Genomic DNA, 16,172 nt, shown 5'->3' on the forward strand with positions numbered 1-16,172 from the left:
CTCTTGCACTGACTATTTTGTCTGAACCTCCTCATAAAACTTTAAAATTGGATAAGCTTTCTACCTCTTTGGCTCTACTGTCCTCTGAGCCAGTCGAGTTTATTCATGTTGACACTGCAGTTTTGGCCCCAAGCCTTTTGGAGCAGGCTACTGAGAAATTGCATTGGAGATGGTCTAGAGAGCTATTGCTGGTCTCCCCTACTTTACGATCTCCCATTTTACAGAGATCTAGGTCAACTACCCTGTCATCCAGATCCTCCAAGATGTAGAGAGAGTAGTGCTTAGACTTTTGAAGTAGTCTGCCTTACCAAAACTGTTGCTGGCTCCGACCCAGTCAGTTCGGAGCTATCCAAGGCCATTCTCCCTGTTGCGTGTTGGTCCTTCAGGCCGGAGATTTTGGTGCCACTTGTGGAACCCTCAGTTCCAGCACCTCTTGTGGCTGTCTCAAAGCTAAGTTCCACTCCGACACCTTCGGCGCCATACTTGGTGTCTAGGAGCCGAAACTCACCAGTCAGCCCGGACAGGGGATGCTTGGACCCGAACCTCTTTGGTGCCGAAGCCTACCTCTCGGTGCATCTGCTAGGTTGAGCTCGGACCCTACATCCATCTCTGAGCTGATCGCTTTGGCGCCGAGGGCTACCTCCATTTCCTCAGAACCGGGGCTGTCCTTGGTGCCCGAGAGATCTGCATTTGAGATGATGAGCGTGCTGTCTCAGTCGTCAGCTACGCACAAGGATACCAATACTCTTCCCCCTCAAGTACCAACCTCTGTCTCAGCACCATCTCTCTCTCTCTCAACAGCAGAGATCCGCAGCCTCAGGAGTGCCCATTGGGTGACCCTCAGTCTTCCGAAACCTACCCAGATTACCCTTCTGAGGAGCCCCCTCAGAAGAGGACATAAAAGAGGAAACATGTAGACTCGCTGGATGAGTCCATCACCTCGGACACTGATCTTTTAGAGTCAGAAGGGGCCCCTAGGTCATCCTCTGATGATATCTCCCTTCTAGATATCTTAGAGATCCTAAAGTAGAGAGGTGGCTGACCCACTGTCACCCCTTCTGATGAATCTGTGTACCTGAAGGCTTTCGGGTCTCAAACTTCAGCCTCTTGGGTGTTTCCACCATTTGATGAGCTCCTGGACCTAGTTACTTGAAAGGTTTGAGAAACTCCTGATTCCATGGAACCAGTCCCCAGAAGACCCAACACATTTCTCTCAGCCCCCAAAGGGAGTTCTTGACCAAAGGTGTGCCTGTAGATGCCATGGTGGTGGCAGCAGGAGTCTCGAATGATGGATAGATATGCTTCCCATATCTATCCATCATTCGAGACTCCTGCTGCCATGGTGGTGGCAGCAGGAGTCTCGAATGATGGATAGATATGGGAAGCATATCTTCTCTTCAGCGGCTTTTACTCTCAGATTGATGAATTACCTCACACATTTTACTAGGCTTTGAAAGAGATCTCCTAAAGGAGCTAGGAGATGCTCTCCAAGGTACATCAACTGAAAGAGTCCCTGAGAAAGTTACTGCCCAGTTGTCCACCTTAAACTCCATTGTTAACTCCTCCATGAGGCTGATCTCCTATGCAGCAGATGGGAGCAAGTAGGCCAGTAGGTTCAGGGATTCCCTCAGGAGACACTCCTGGATACACTTATGTAATTTTGCGGAGCCCTTCAAATCTACTTTTACCAGTGTCCCCTTAGACAGTTCCTATTTGTTTGGACCAAAGGTAAAAGATACACTCACCAGGTGTGAACAGGAAGAGAAAACTTTCTCTGCCATGGGAATACGTTTTACCATCCCTTCTAGACCATACCCCAAGGGATAGAGAGGTGGGAAAATGTGGTTCAAGAAATCCCAGAGATTTTTCCCGGACGCACAGGGCGCTCCTTCAGAGGCAGGGGAGGAGGAGCTAATGGTAGATGCCCTAGAGGCAGTGGGGTCCGCAAAATCAGGGTGGCCGCAATTCTTTTCGTTGCCTTCCTTGTCAGTGCTCCTGATGTGGGGCCCGGCTGCTCTTCTCTGGAGCCAGTCAGGGGTCGCTTATCTTTGTATCCAGAAGCCTGGCTCAACATCACCCAAGACAAGTAGGTAGAAAGAATAATCACCAGAAGATACTCTATGCCCTTCTTTCTTCCACCCCACACCCCCAAGAAGATCTCAGATGTTCCACCCAATCACAGGGATCAAGCAACCATAGAAGTTCAAAAGTTGCTTTCAAAGAGAGTCATCCAAACTGTCCCTGCAGACCAGATAGGATTCGGAACTTATTCCAGATTCTTTTTAGTGCCCAAAACGAACAGGGGACTGGAGGCCCATTTTGGACCTCAGCAAACTAAATGAATCAGTAAGGAAGTCCAAGTTCCAAATGGTAGCCCTGCAATTCTATATTCCCTCGATTAGAGAAAGACAATTGGATGTGCTCCATAGACCTCCAAGATGCATGCTACCACATCAAAATGGACAGAGCATTGAGGAGTGACCTCCAAGATGTGTACTACCACATCAAAATGGACAGAGCATCGAGGAGTCATCTATGCTTCTGGCTGGGAGTCAGTCATTACCAATTTCGTGCTCTGCCCTTTGGTCTCACCACAGCCCCCCAGGGTGTTCTCCAAATGCATGGCGGTAGTGACAGCTCACTTGAGACGTTGTGGATTCCAAGTGTTTCTGTACCTGGACGACTGCCTCCTGACCGCCACCACCAGGCACCTACTCCTACAAGCCAGGGACTCAACCATCCAGCTCTGTACCCAGCTAGGAATTACGATCAATTGAGAAAAGTCTGCCTTGTCGCCCTCTCAGTTTATGACTTTTATAGGTGCAGAAATAGACACAGTTGCCATGATGGCTCGTCTTCCAACAGACAATTCAAAATCTCAGACAACAGATATACAGCTTGCTTCCTTAACAAAAAGTCAAGGCCAAGACGGTGCTGAAACTTTTAGGGACCGTGGCTTCTACCATAAATCTAATTCCGCTAGCGAGATTGCATATGCGAAGAATTCTTCAATGGCTACTTTTTTTCCCAGTGGTCTCTTCAACAACTGCCTCAGTCTCATATTCTCATAATGGAATCTTGCAAAAAGGACCTTCGTTGGATGCCTCCCAGAGGGTGGGGGGGGGGCATTATCTAGGCAGGACTGTCCAAGGCACATGGCAAAATCATGAGGCTCACTTGCATATCAATGTCCTAGAGATGAGAGCAGTGCTTCTAGCGTTGCAAGAACTTCACGACTTTCTTCCTCTAGGGATGATAGCAATCCAATTGGACAATATGTCAGTGGTATGGTATCTAAACAAGCAAGGAGGAACCAGATCTTACCCCCTTTGTTGAGAGGCTCTTCGTATTTGGCAGTGGGCGATATCTTCCCAGCGCTTTTTAGTAGCAACGCATATTCCTGGGACAACCAATGTAATAGCTGACAAGATCAGCAGGGCAATCTTGATGCCACACGAGTGGTCTCTGAATCAGAAAGTAGCGGAACAGATTTTCCGCAAATGGGGACAGCCTAGCTGCGATCGTTTTGCCAGTCTGATCAACGCCAAATGCAGCAGCTACTTCTCCCTTATCCCCTTCTGGGAGAGTCACCGAGAGACACACTTGTCCACAATTGGCCTCCAGGACTTCTTTATGCATTTCCCCCATTTCCGCTCATATCGAACGAAAGTGATCCAGAAAGCAAAGTCCTTGGGAAGCAAAATGATTCTGATCCCTCCTTACTGGCCTCATCAGATTTGGTTCCCTTTTCTCGGGCCTCATCTCCTAGATGATCCATGGACTCTGGACCCAGTTCCAGACCTCTTGGTACACATGTCAGGCTCCCTTCACCCCTGGCTCCACACCCTCAACTTGACAGCATGGCTGCTCCACTTCCATCCATAGTCAGGCTTCATGATTTTTCACCTGCAGTGACCTATATCCTTACGTCTTCCCACAAACCTTCCACAAGGAAGTTATATGCTAGCAAATGGGGAAGATTTTCTATCTGGGCAAAAGAGAAAAATGTAGAGCCTTACACAGCATCCATCCCCTTGGTGTTAGAATTCCTAACTGAACTTTTCCATCAGGGATCAGCTGCTGCTACAATTAAAGTTCAACTGGCAGCGATATCAGTTTTTTATTTGGGACAATATGAGCCTAATCTGATGGTTCACAGATTATGTAAAACCTTCCTTAAAGACACTACCTTGCTGAGACCTCCATTTCAGGAACCTGTATCTCCTTGGGATCTAAATTTCGTTCTGTCCAAACTTACTTCCCCGCCTTTTGAACCCGCGCATTCATGTGAACTGAAGTTTCTGTCTAGTAAGACCATTTTTCTAGTAACTATTACATCCGCTAGAAGGGTGTCAGAGTTGCAAGCACTGTCAGTCAAACCTCCTTACTTGATTTTTCATAAAGACAGAGTTTCCCTTCGTACAAACCTTTCCTTCATCCCTAAAGTTTGCTCTCAGGCTAATTTGAACCAAACTATCGAACTGCCTGTATTTTTTCCTAATCATTCAAACAGTTCAGAATATAAATTTCATCAACTTGATATTCACAGACAGTTACGGTTCTACCTACATAGAGCTAAGGAACTTAAAAAATCAGACCAATTGTTTATATCCTTTTCTGAAACTAGGATAGGTCTGCCAGTCTCTAAAGTAACTCTATCTAATTGGATTTCCAGCTGTATCTCTTTTATGTACTCTTCCAATGGAAAGAATCATCATCATCATCTTCTTTCAGCTGTTCCCGTTAGGGGTCGCCACAGATGATCAACTGTTTCCATTTCTTCCTGTCCTCTGCGTCTTGCTCTGTCACACCAACCACATGCATGTCCTCTCTCACTGCATCCATAAACCTTATCTTAGGCCTTCCTCTTTTCCTGTTACCTGGTAGCTACATCCTTAGCATCTTTTTCCCAATATACTCAGCATCCCTCCTCAACACATGTCCAAACCAACGTAATCGTGCCTCTCTGGCTTTGTCTCCAAACCTTCCAACCTGGGCTGACACTCTAATATAGTTATTCCTAATCCTGTCCACCCTCGTCACACCCAGTGCAAATCTTAACATCTTTAATTATGCCACATCCAGCTCAAACTCCTGTCTTTTTGTCAATGCCACTTTCTCCAACCCATATAACACAGCTGGTCTCACTACCCTCTTGTAGACCTTCCCTTTCACTCTTACAGGAACTCATCTGTCACAAATCACTCCTGATACTCTTCTCCACCCACTCCATCCTGCCTGTACTGTCTTCTTCACCTCTCTTCCACACTCACCGTTACACTGAACTACTGACCCCAAGTATTTAAACTCCTCCACCTTCGCCACCTCTACTCCTTGCATCCTCACCATTCCTCTATCCTCCCTCTCATTCACACACATATATTCTGTCTTAGTCCTGCTGACCTTCATTCCTCTTCTCTCTAGAGCATATCTCCATCTCTCCAGGGTCTCCTTCACCTGTTCCCTACTCTCACTACAGATCACAATGTCATCTGCAAACATCATAGTCCACAGGGGCTCCTGTCTGATCTCGTCTGTCAAGCTGTCCATCACCATTGCAAATAAGAAAGGGCTCAGAGCTGATCCTTGATGTAACCCCACCTCCACCTTAAACGCATCCGTCACTCCCACCGCAGACCTCACTGTTGTCGCACTACCCTCGTACATATCCGGTACCACTCTTACATACTTTTCTGACACTCCTGATTTTCTCATACAATACCACAACTCCTCGCTAGGCACCCTGTCATATGCTTTCTCTAAGTCTACAAAAACACAATGCAACTCCTTCTGACATTCTGTACTTCTCCAGCAACACTCTCAGAGCAAAGATTGCATCTGTAGTGCTCTTTCCTGGCATGAAGTCATACTGCTGATCACTAATCATCATGTCCCTTCTTAACCTTGCTTCCACTACTCTTTCCCATAACTTCATGCTGTGACTGATCAATTTAATCCCTCTGTAGGTACTACAGCTCTGCACATCACCTTTATTCTTAAAAATCTGTGCCAAAGCACTTTTTCTCCATTCCTCAGGCATCCTCTCACTTTCCAAGATTTCATTAAACAATCTGGTTAAAAAATCCACTGCCATTTCACCTAAACACCTCCATGCTTCCACAAGTATGTCATCTGGGCCAACAACCTTTCCATTCTTCATTCTCTTCATAGCTATCCTTACTTCCTCCTTGCTAATCCATTGTACTTCATGATTCATTATCCCTACATCATCCAACCTTCTCTCCCTCTCATTCTCTTCATTCATCAACCCCTCAAAGTACTCTTTCCATCTCCTCAACACACTCTCCTCACTTCCTTTTAAAATTAAGGCTCACTCCACAAGATCCCTATCCACATCTGCTGCCTTTCAAGCTAGAGTTCAATTGACAGTATTTGTGAAGCAGCAACTTGGTCTACCCCTCATACCTTTATTACTCATTACAAATTGGATGTGACCTCCAGGGGTAGAGCCTCCTTTGGTTTGATGGTTCTTAGGAGTATATTCCCATGAGCCACCCGAGAAAAAGGTGCTAAGGACACTGTCCCAAATGTAAGAATGAAGGTGAGATAAGACTACAGAACATAAAGAAGTTATTTACTCACCATAACGTTCCATGTTTGTAGTCTATCTCACCCTTCATTCTTACGAACCCACCCACCTACCCCCGTCTTTGGAGGATCTGGAGACAGGATAGTATTGCCTTTCATCTTTGTTGTTCCTTCTGGATAACCTTTTCTATCACTCTTATAGTCAGCAGCAAGCAAGATCTGGGGATTATTACTAGTGCACTATGAGATACCTACCTTGCCATGAGCCAACTAAGAGACTTTGAGCTTTGTAATCGGCCAAGTCGGAGCCAAGGATCGGCTCCAAACCCATATGTAAAAATGAAGGGCGAGATGGACTACAAACATGGAATGTTATGGTGAGTACATAACTTCTTTTTTTAGAATTTGCTACAAGGACTACTGTTTCCATAGCTCAGGGCACAGTATAAAGGCAGGACTGATGTTGGCACTGCTGTGATTTATGGGACCAAGTAATTTTCCACCTCTTACAAGTAATTATGTCCTGCTTTGGAGCATACCAGATTTCTGTGCATTACTGATACTGTAACAAAAGATTTTTGAGGAGAGGTCATTGTGATACAAAGCTACCAGCCCTCCATCACCTTAAGGAATCTATATATAAATTGGCTATAACTGATTACTCTGTTTAGCAGTTATTTATTACATTTGTTAGAATGATTGGCTTTGGAGGATGTTTGCATTTGTCTACTGCAAATACTTCTGTTTCAGGGCCATATGTGGCTTTAAGAACGGAAGTAGGTGCATGACGAGTGTCTTGTCCATCTGCATAAGCACCTTCTAAAAATGATGGCAGGAGACCAGTGTGGGTCATCATAAGAAAGAGTGGCATAGCTGATGAAAACCTGGTTGGACAAAAAGAGTAGAGAGGTGATTATCCCAGCTGTTATGATATACTGTTAGTGACCTCTTTTCCTTATGGTAACTATATTATTTTACTGCAGTTTTTTGTGTTTATGCAAGTATGATTTCATAACTATTGTTTTTCTCATTTTTTTTCAGTAAAATATTTACAAAAGCTAGAGTTATTTTGGAATCAGTGATGATGCTGTTTACCATTTTGGGCAAGAAATAAATTCCTGTGCTTATGAGACATCTGAGACTTTGAATATTTTGACCATGAAAGTGTTGTTTCACTAACAATTATTTATATTGCTGTGTCTGAGTTGCATGCCTGATCTGTAGAAACATTATTTCACATTTGGTAAAAATAATGTGATTTTGACAACAAATAAAATTGTTTTCTATTGCCACATAAATTAGTTTGTAAATTTGTTTTGGTTTAATAAACACTTCCATGATGAAAAGTGGAGAGAGGGCTGCATTAGTTAGATGTCAAGGCAAGATTGCCTCTTCTTTTAGATTGGATGGTGCAGTGAGAGGTTATGGGCCTCTGCTATTTCTCACCTGCTCTGCCAGTCATATTTACTTGTATTTTAAAAAGTGCCTAAAGATTTAGTCACCCAATGTTTATTAAAATAATACTGTATTGTTTTAATAAACATCGGGTGACTAAATATTTTGACATTCTTTTTAGAATATTACTAGTTTCATAGTCTGCCAGTAGGCTACCTTTGTGGTGTTATTTGGTGAAATATTTACTTATTCTGAATCCAGATGAAAAAGGGTTTGTTGATTGTCTTACATGTTAATATGTGAAGGCAAATAAGTAGACTTAAATGGATCAAAACTTACTGTTTGAGAGATAAAGCAGCTTTTTGGCATTAACAGTTTGTTTTTGCAGTGCGGCTTACTGATATTTCCATTTGCAGTTCAAGTACATTAGATGCCAATTTTGAGCCTACTGTTTTGGGGAACCTACTGTCAAATTAATATGATTTCCCACTACTAGTGGCTTATACAAGTGGTTGCTGATTGTACTTTTCCACTTGCATTTGCAGATATAATATGCCTGGAATGCATAGTCACTATTTAAAAGTGAAATATTTCTGAGTTATATTAATATGATATGTTAGTTTCCTCCTAATTCTATTCACGGCTTGCTCCCTTTTATAATTTATCTAATATGGCTGCCTTGGTTAACACAGATCAGTGTTGAATTTATTTGAAAAGAGAACACTCTAAATTTTAGTCCAACATAATAAACATCAGGAAATGCTGCTTTAAATCTTTCTCACTCTTAACATTCTGATTACATGCAGGTTTGTCTGACATTTCTAGTCTGATATGTTCTTATCTAATTTATTCTAGGGCAATAGGACCACAGTGAAATGTCTGTAGGTTTAATGCCAAAATGCCACTTATGGAAAAAATGGTTACGTACTGAGATGGAAACTACTACAGGAGCAGCAGTTTCACAAGACCTGTCAAGCTGCCATAGTTTGGGAGACAGTTATTAAAAGTTTAGTGAGGAAGACTGAAAGGCTAAGCAACCCTTTCCAACTTGAGGAGGGATGACAAATAAAAACAAGTTTAACATCTACCCATTTTTTTCTATAAGTTACATTTTGGTCTCCATTGCTGCAATTGCTTTTGTGTGTATTAGGAGGAAATGATGCCTTTGTATAGTGAAGAAGGGTAAGATAAGAGAATAATGCTGAAACTCCGAATGTTTTATTTTAAATTAACTACTTTTTTATGCAGTTGACTTTGTTTTACGAGACCCAAGAGAAAAAGATGATGATAAGAAGCAAGACCTCCCACCTCATCGTGCAGAGTAAGTACAGTGATTTACGCAAGAAATGCAACTATAAAATATGTAGTGCTTGCTTCCCATATTTTAATATTTATTTACTAGATATTAATACAAAAAACTCTAATTTGATAAAGCCTGATAAGCTGATAAAACAAAAAAAAATGCTAGTGAAAGAATGCATTTATGCAAGATGAACTGGAGTATTAGAAAAGCAGGAAACAATGATTATCATTTTTATTTGGAAAGGAGTAGTGCATTTCATAAAGTTCTGTCATTCTTCAAGGTGGATTCTTGTTGCAGTATAACAGGTCATGCTACTCATCTGTACCAGTCATTAGCTTCTATGACATAAACTACCATCTGTTGTAAGACTGTCCTTGGTTGAAAAAGCCACCTTGCTCAAAAGACCAAATGTGCCCACTTCTCTGTTTCCTTAGCCCCCATTCTTCTTTGAGGGCCACTGTAATAGTAAATTCTAACTTTTGGCTTACCCCCCTCTTGCATTCTTTCTCAGACACAGTATTCATCAGCTATGTTCATATCCTTGTGAATGTCAATACTGGCTTTACGTCAGTATTCCATGGGACCTTGGTTGGTGCAGAACGTACTCGTATATAGCCAGAAGTGAAAGGAGTTTCTTCTTTCCTTAGTATCGCTGTGTTTCACTTTCTGTGGCAATGCCAGAGTAATTCAGTCTAAGTAGTGGCTTTTGATTCTAGCCATTGTCCATTTTCTTCAATGATGATCAATTATACACTCAAATAAAAAAGATTAATTGTAATTGTGGTGGTCTTCTCCTGTTTTATTACCATGGGTAGCTATGCTTTTTCATTATTTTATTCCCCTTTTATTACCATGAATAGCTATGCTTTTTCATTATTTTATTATGTCAGCTTGTTTCTTAAAAGGGACAATAGCAAGACGGAGGAAAATTATAAGGTTGCTTAAGTTAATAAAGTCAGATCATGAACAAAAGCAGCAAAACATGTTAAACTTCCAGTTACAGTTCCCCTGCTGAGGAGAGGGTATAAATATTCAAACAACTCCTTAAGACGGGTTTATGAATTATGTCAAATGTACCAGAGTTCTTCTCTCCAGCCTTGGTGCTGCCAGAGCACAGAAACTTAGTTGTACCTCTGTTGTTACCTACTTTGGTACCCCCATGATCATATTAGATCCCAGCATTATAACGGAGGATGCACCTAGCAATTCAATAGTGTTTAACGAAGATAGGCACACCATTACTACATTGTCTTTGGCTGCTGTTTTAATTAATTCTTTCTTCGACTATTAAGGCCTCTGCAAGTGACTATTTTAATGCAGACAAGAAAACTGTGATGAAGCAGCAGTGACCGGTTTTAGCATACTTGGTGCAGAGATGTCAGGTTTTGCTGTTTTCCCTCTCACATACTTAAACTTTCAGTGATAAGATATTATGTATCTAAATTTTTCTTCTTCTTCATAGTTCTCTGATAATAAGAACTCTTCTTTACACCTTAGTACTCTGATAATAAGAACTCTTCTTCACAATCTTGAGGTTGTATAGAAATTATTTATTTGTTTATTCACTGGCTAAATATTTGCTTTCTCTGTCATGTATTCCACTTTCATGTTCATTTCTGATTAATCTCCATAGAGTCATTCATTCCCCTCAGAAATATGCCATATTCAAGGAGGTGTCCCCTGCTGAATCTTGCTTTGACACTCCAGGAGGACCCATTCTCCCTCTCCTGGGAGAGAATGACTTCATAGTCTTTCTCCTCTAATACTGCTGGCTTCCTCCTTCATAACCCTGCAGGTGGGCTTACCTTTCCCAAGAAAAGAATGACCTTAGTCTCTGCTCTATAAAAGTGCAACTCTACCAGTGCTGAAAGGTGAGAGAAGAGATGGAAGAAGAGACAGCTAATGCTTGGATTGAGGTATATTTTATTGGAAGAGATCTGTAAGTGGGTTGGACTAGGATGACCAAGGCATCACTGTCAATGTCATCCCACTCTTTCCTCTTGCTACCATTCATGGCTAGACTGTCTGGCAGTTATGTGGATACAACCCAGTATCCACCAGGATATGTCCCTGGTTGCAGGCAGCTTCCACCCATCCCCAGCATAGGCATGCCAATCCTCCTGGCTTTTGCTGTTAAGATGCTGAACTGCTAATCAAACCGATGTTGCCTGAGCTTTTGTCAGGGCTTTATCCATCTGTACCACAAGTCCAGGCAAAGTTTATACTTTTGTGGAGACTTTAAATTTCTTAGGATGCTTTTTATTTAACCCGTAAGGAATTCCTTATCTCCAGATAAGAGAGAGAGAAATATAATGAGACACCTAGAATCAAATTAAGTGCCACCACTTTATTATACTCTGAAAGATGTTTTGAAAGCATACGTTCAGCATATATATTCATAAGCACCAGAGCAAAAAAAAAAAAACATGCAGGATAGTCATTTTTTTAAATATTAAGGATTTAGAAGATACCTGTATATCTTGCTCTTTACCTTTCAGTAAAGTTTCTGTGTTACTAGATATATATGATCTACGTTCTCTCCTTAGCTGTTAATACCTTAATCACTTAGCCCAGATAGATTCCAGTTAAAGAGTAATGTTACAGTTTAAAGCAAATCCAGTAAATTGAGCTATCTGTTCCAAACAATAGTACTTCAGACAAACTGGAAAAAGATAGTAGCCACAGTGGGCAAAACCTGAGTTCATAAACTGAAACTTATGTTTGATGCTGTAGATGCTTCACAAAGGACAGTTCTGGCAAGAGTAGTTTGAAGAAACATGCATGGCTTAGAGCAGACTCTTACACTGAGAACTCTTACACTGAGTATATACACTCTAGACTGTTAAATGATTCATGACACAAGAGTTCTTATTTGGCCAAATAGATGATGATATTATTTATTTAGAAGAGAAATGAAAAAAAACTTTTTTCATCTTAAGAAATTTATGCACCACCTTTTCCCCCAGTAATAAGAGTTATATAACAAAAATAAATAAATAAATAAAATGCATACATACATACATACATACATACATACATTGTGACATATAGGCTGCAGGCATTCATTTCTATACCACTGCTTTCAGTATCGGAGTAACACAGAACCAGCAGTATGGTTTTGAATCCTAACACTGGTACACATTAATATACAAAGGGCAGTTGGTCTTATATATATATATATATATATATATATATATATATATATATATATATATATCTTTATCAGAGCTAAACCTGTCTTGCCCAGATGAACTCTGCTCTGTACAGCTACATTTCAGAGTTATAGTCACTGACGTCCCAGGATGTTATCCATCTCAGGCTGAACCTAATGCCTTTCAGTGCAATCTTAGTAATAATTGAAACATGACCAGAATTATTTTTATATACACACATGCTCACACAGTATTTCCCAGGGCGCTGTAACTCTCCAGCACAACCATTCTCCTTCCCAAATTTTAAAGATTATCTCACAGTGTTTTTTAACCATTTTGTCTTGCTGTAATTATGCTGTCATCATGTGATTCTAAAATGCATACATTTTTTAGTTACCTCACTAGAATTATGCTTATTAAGTATCATAAACTTGTGTTTGCATTTACATTTACTGTAGGCTGAGCAGCTATCCATTTACTTCCTAATTTCATGACCATGGCTTCACCTTTTGATGATGTACTGGGTAGGTGTTTTATGTAGTCTTTAGAAGATTTCAGCACATAAATGCACCATAATCAGTCACTCATGTCAGCCAGACATTGTCAATTAACGCAGTCATATTCAAGTGAAAACAACACAGAACAGTATAAAATTAAATGTTATGTTATCCTAGCTTGCCTTCATTCATTGCTGGTTGGTTCGGAAATGAGAATCGGTTCTGACTCAGCGTATACAAAAGCTTGAGAGCTTCCATCAGCTTGTGGCTACACTCTCCCATCACACTCCGGGAAAATTTCCCAGATCTCGTTTGCCGCTAAACAAGATCGGGTGCTTCCATGAAGGGTCTAGGCAAAGTGGAATCTTTTCTTCTTTGATTAGTATCGATATTACCAAAAACATTATATATATATATATATATATATATATATATCTATATATAAAATATATCTATATTGTGTAATTCTAATAATTTGGACTAGTTTTTAGTACTTTGAGAGAGTTTGTTTCTGTTGATTGAGTTTTTTCTGGTGGCTGTCGTTCTACCACTAGGCCTATCTGTTTTTTCTCCCTATCCCGGTTTCCAAACTCATTTAAATTAGAGAGTTTTGGACTGATATTACTCTTATTTTCTTGTTGGGTAGTCCGTTTAAGTTAGAGGGCTCCCTTCGGCCCATTTAACTTAGAGGGCTTTCTTTTCCTTCTCCCTAGCTGTTGTAGGAGTCAGTTGTTTTAGTTAGAGACTGCTCATCCTGTTTTGTTGTTTAATAATACATATTTGTTGGTTGTGAGTTAACTTTGATATATATATATATATATATATATATATATATATATATATATATATATATATAAAGTTGGTTTATTTTTTCTAGTTAACTTACTTGTTTGGTTGTGTTTTGACTTATGTTAAGATGTCAAAGGATACTAAAGAATCAAAACCTTCAGGTTTTAAAAAATGTAATAAAAGCAATCAAAAAATGTCACAGACTGATGGACACACCAGCTGTGTGTATTGTTTGGGTGCTGTCCACCTTCAAGAATTATGTTCATTCTGCCATGCCTAGAGTTCCAGGGTGTTGATGGAAAGTAGGAACAAACTGATAGTTAGAGGCTTACTAAAAATGCCATTTTCAGAGGCTCTAGAAGGGAATTAGAGTTCCTCTAAACCTACTCAACAATCCCCATCTTCCAGATCTGAAAAATCGGGAAAGAGATCATCTTCTGCTCCTCTACTCTTGGACCCAATGAAAAAACATGCTAAGGAATCATATTCGGACCTGAAGGCTTTTGAGCTCGAAAAATCTCCTGCTTTGACTCCCATTGTGATTTCGTGGCTGACAGAGTTCCAGTTTTAGAGCTGGTCCCCAGTCTTGGAACTTGTCTCCCCAGTTCTGAGATCTCCTTTGCTACAGCCAATGAGTTCTCTAACCCCGTCCTCTCAGTCCTCCTGAAGCCTTTCAGATGATGATGTGGAGTGGGTGATGAAGAGACTTTTACGATCATCGGCACTGGTCAAGGTACTGTCGACTCCAACCCAGAGGGATTCAGGGCCGACCAACATCACTTCCCCTTTGTCAATTCCTCCTCCAACCCTTTCTGGGGCTTTGGAGCCGGAGTGCATAGATCTGATTGTAGCAGAATTGTTGGTGCCAAGACCTGCTCCGGGATCTTTGACCCCGACTACCACTCCGACTTCCTTGGTTCCACTAGATTTCAAGGAGTCTAGGAGCCGATGCTCCCCTGTCGGGTCCGGTGAGGAGAGTAGAGCTGGACAGTTGTCTGACCCGAATCTACCTCTTGGGGCTTCGGCACGGGTGAACTTACCTCCTACATTGGCCTTGGAGCCCACCAACATGGTTCAGGGGAGGGGTCATCTGGTTCCTCTGAGCATAGACGGGGGACATTCAAGGTGATGAGGAGTGTGCTGTCACCTCAGATGCTCCGCTCTCAGGTCCAAGTACTCTTCCCCCCAAAGCACCAGTGTCCATCTCTGTGCCAATTCTCCCACCCAGGTGTGGAGACATGGGGCTCTTTGGACCCTGTGGAGCCTGTTCCTAGGAGACCATATAAATTCATCACTGCACCCTCAGATAGGGAATTTCTTAGTAAAGGTGTCCCGGTAGATGCTATGGTGGTGGCAACAGCCACCAAGAAGGAGTTGTCTGAGACAGCCTCATCTGTCCATCCACTGAATAAAGAGTCATGAACAATGGACAGATATAGAAAGCGTATGTCTTCTTCAGTGTCCCTTGCCCTTTGAAGGAGCTAGGAAATAGTTTTTCTCCCAGCTCTCCACCTTAAACTCCGTGATGAACTCCTCCATGTGACTTATTTCTTACGCAGCCAGTGGAATGAGTAGGGCAGCAGGTACAGGAATTTCCTTAAGGAGGCATTCCTGGATGCGCTTATGTGATTTCGCAAAACCCTTTTAGTATTCCTTTATTAATGTCCTTTTTGAGGGCTTGTCTTTGTTCGGGCCAAATGTTAGAGACCCTAACCAGGTGCAAACAGGAAGGAAAGACTCTTTCTGCCATTGGAGTCCGTTTCTCCCTCCCTACCAGACTTTATCCCAAAGGTCAGAAAGGGGGTGTGTGGTTTTGTAAGTCCCAAAGAGCTTTCCTGGATGCACGTGGTAATTCTTCCCCCAGGGGCAGAGGGGGAAGTAACAATGGAAGACGCCAACCACGTGGCAGATGGGGTCCGCAAAACCAGGGTGACAGGGATTCCTTCCTTGGTAAACCCTTTCAGCACTCCTGAGACAGTCAGGGGTCACTTGTCATTGTACCCAAATGCCTGGCTAGAAATAAAAGACAAATAGGTACAAACGATCATATCCAGAAGTTATTACATACCCTTTTCTTCTCCCCCATTAGAAAAATAAAATCAGTCTCACATGTTCCACCCAGTCAAAGGGATCATGCAACTCTAGAGGTACAAACGTTGCTAGAAAAAAGTCATCCAAAATGTCCCTGTAGACCAAATTGGATCTGGGACTTACTCGAGGTTCTTTTTAGTTCCAAAAAAGATAGGGGACTGGAGGCCCATTCTGGATCTCAGCAGACTAACAAGTCCATCAAGAAGTCAAAGTTCCAGATGATGACACTGCAATCAATACTTCCTTTTCTGTGGAAAAGCGATTGGATGTGCTCGATAGATTTCCAGGATGTGTACTACCGCATAAAGATGGACAGGCGATCCAGGAGACGTTTGTGCTTTCGGATGGGAGCCAGTCACTACCAGTTTCGAGCTCTGCCCTTTGGTCTTACTACAG

At 41.8% G+C, this 16,172-nt stretch overlaps 1 protein-coding gene across 1 annotated transcript in view; it reads left to right on the forward strand.

The window, feature by feature from the left end:
- DNAH7 (dynein axonemal heavy chain 7) overlaps nucleotides 1-16,172 on the forward strand; it is a 4,771,155-nt gene that overhangs the window by 371,483 nt on the left and 4,383,500 nt on the right. The window contains exon 4 of the mRNA XM_044073696.1: nucleotides 9,193-9,265. Within this exon, the coding sequence (XP_043929631.1) occupies nucleotides 9,193-9,265 (73 nt within the window). The remainder of the gene's footprint in view (nucleotides 1-9,192; nucleotides 9,266-16,172) is intronic.

Source organism: Protopterus annectens, chromosome 6.part0 (genome assembly GCF_019279795.1).
Source record: "Protopterus annectens isolate FY-2018-M chromosome 6.part0, PAN1.0, whole genome shotgun sequence".
In the NCBI taxonomy this organism is placed as follows: Eukaryota; Metazoa; Chordata; order Ceratodontiformes; family Protopteridae; genus Protopterus; species Protopterus annectens.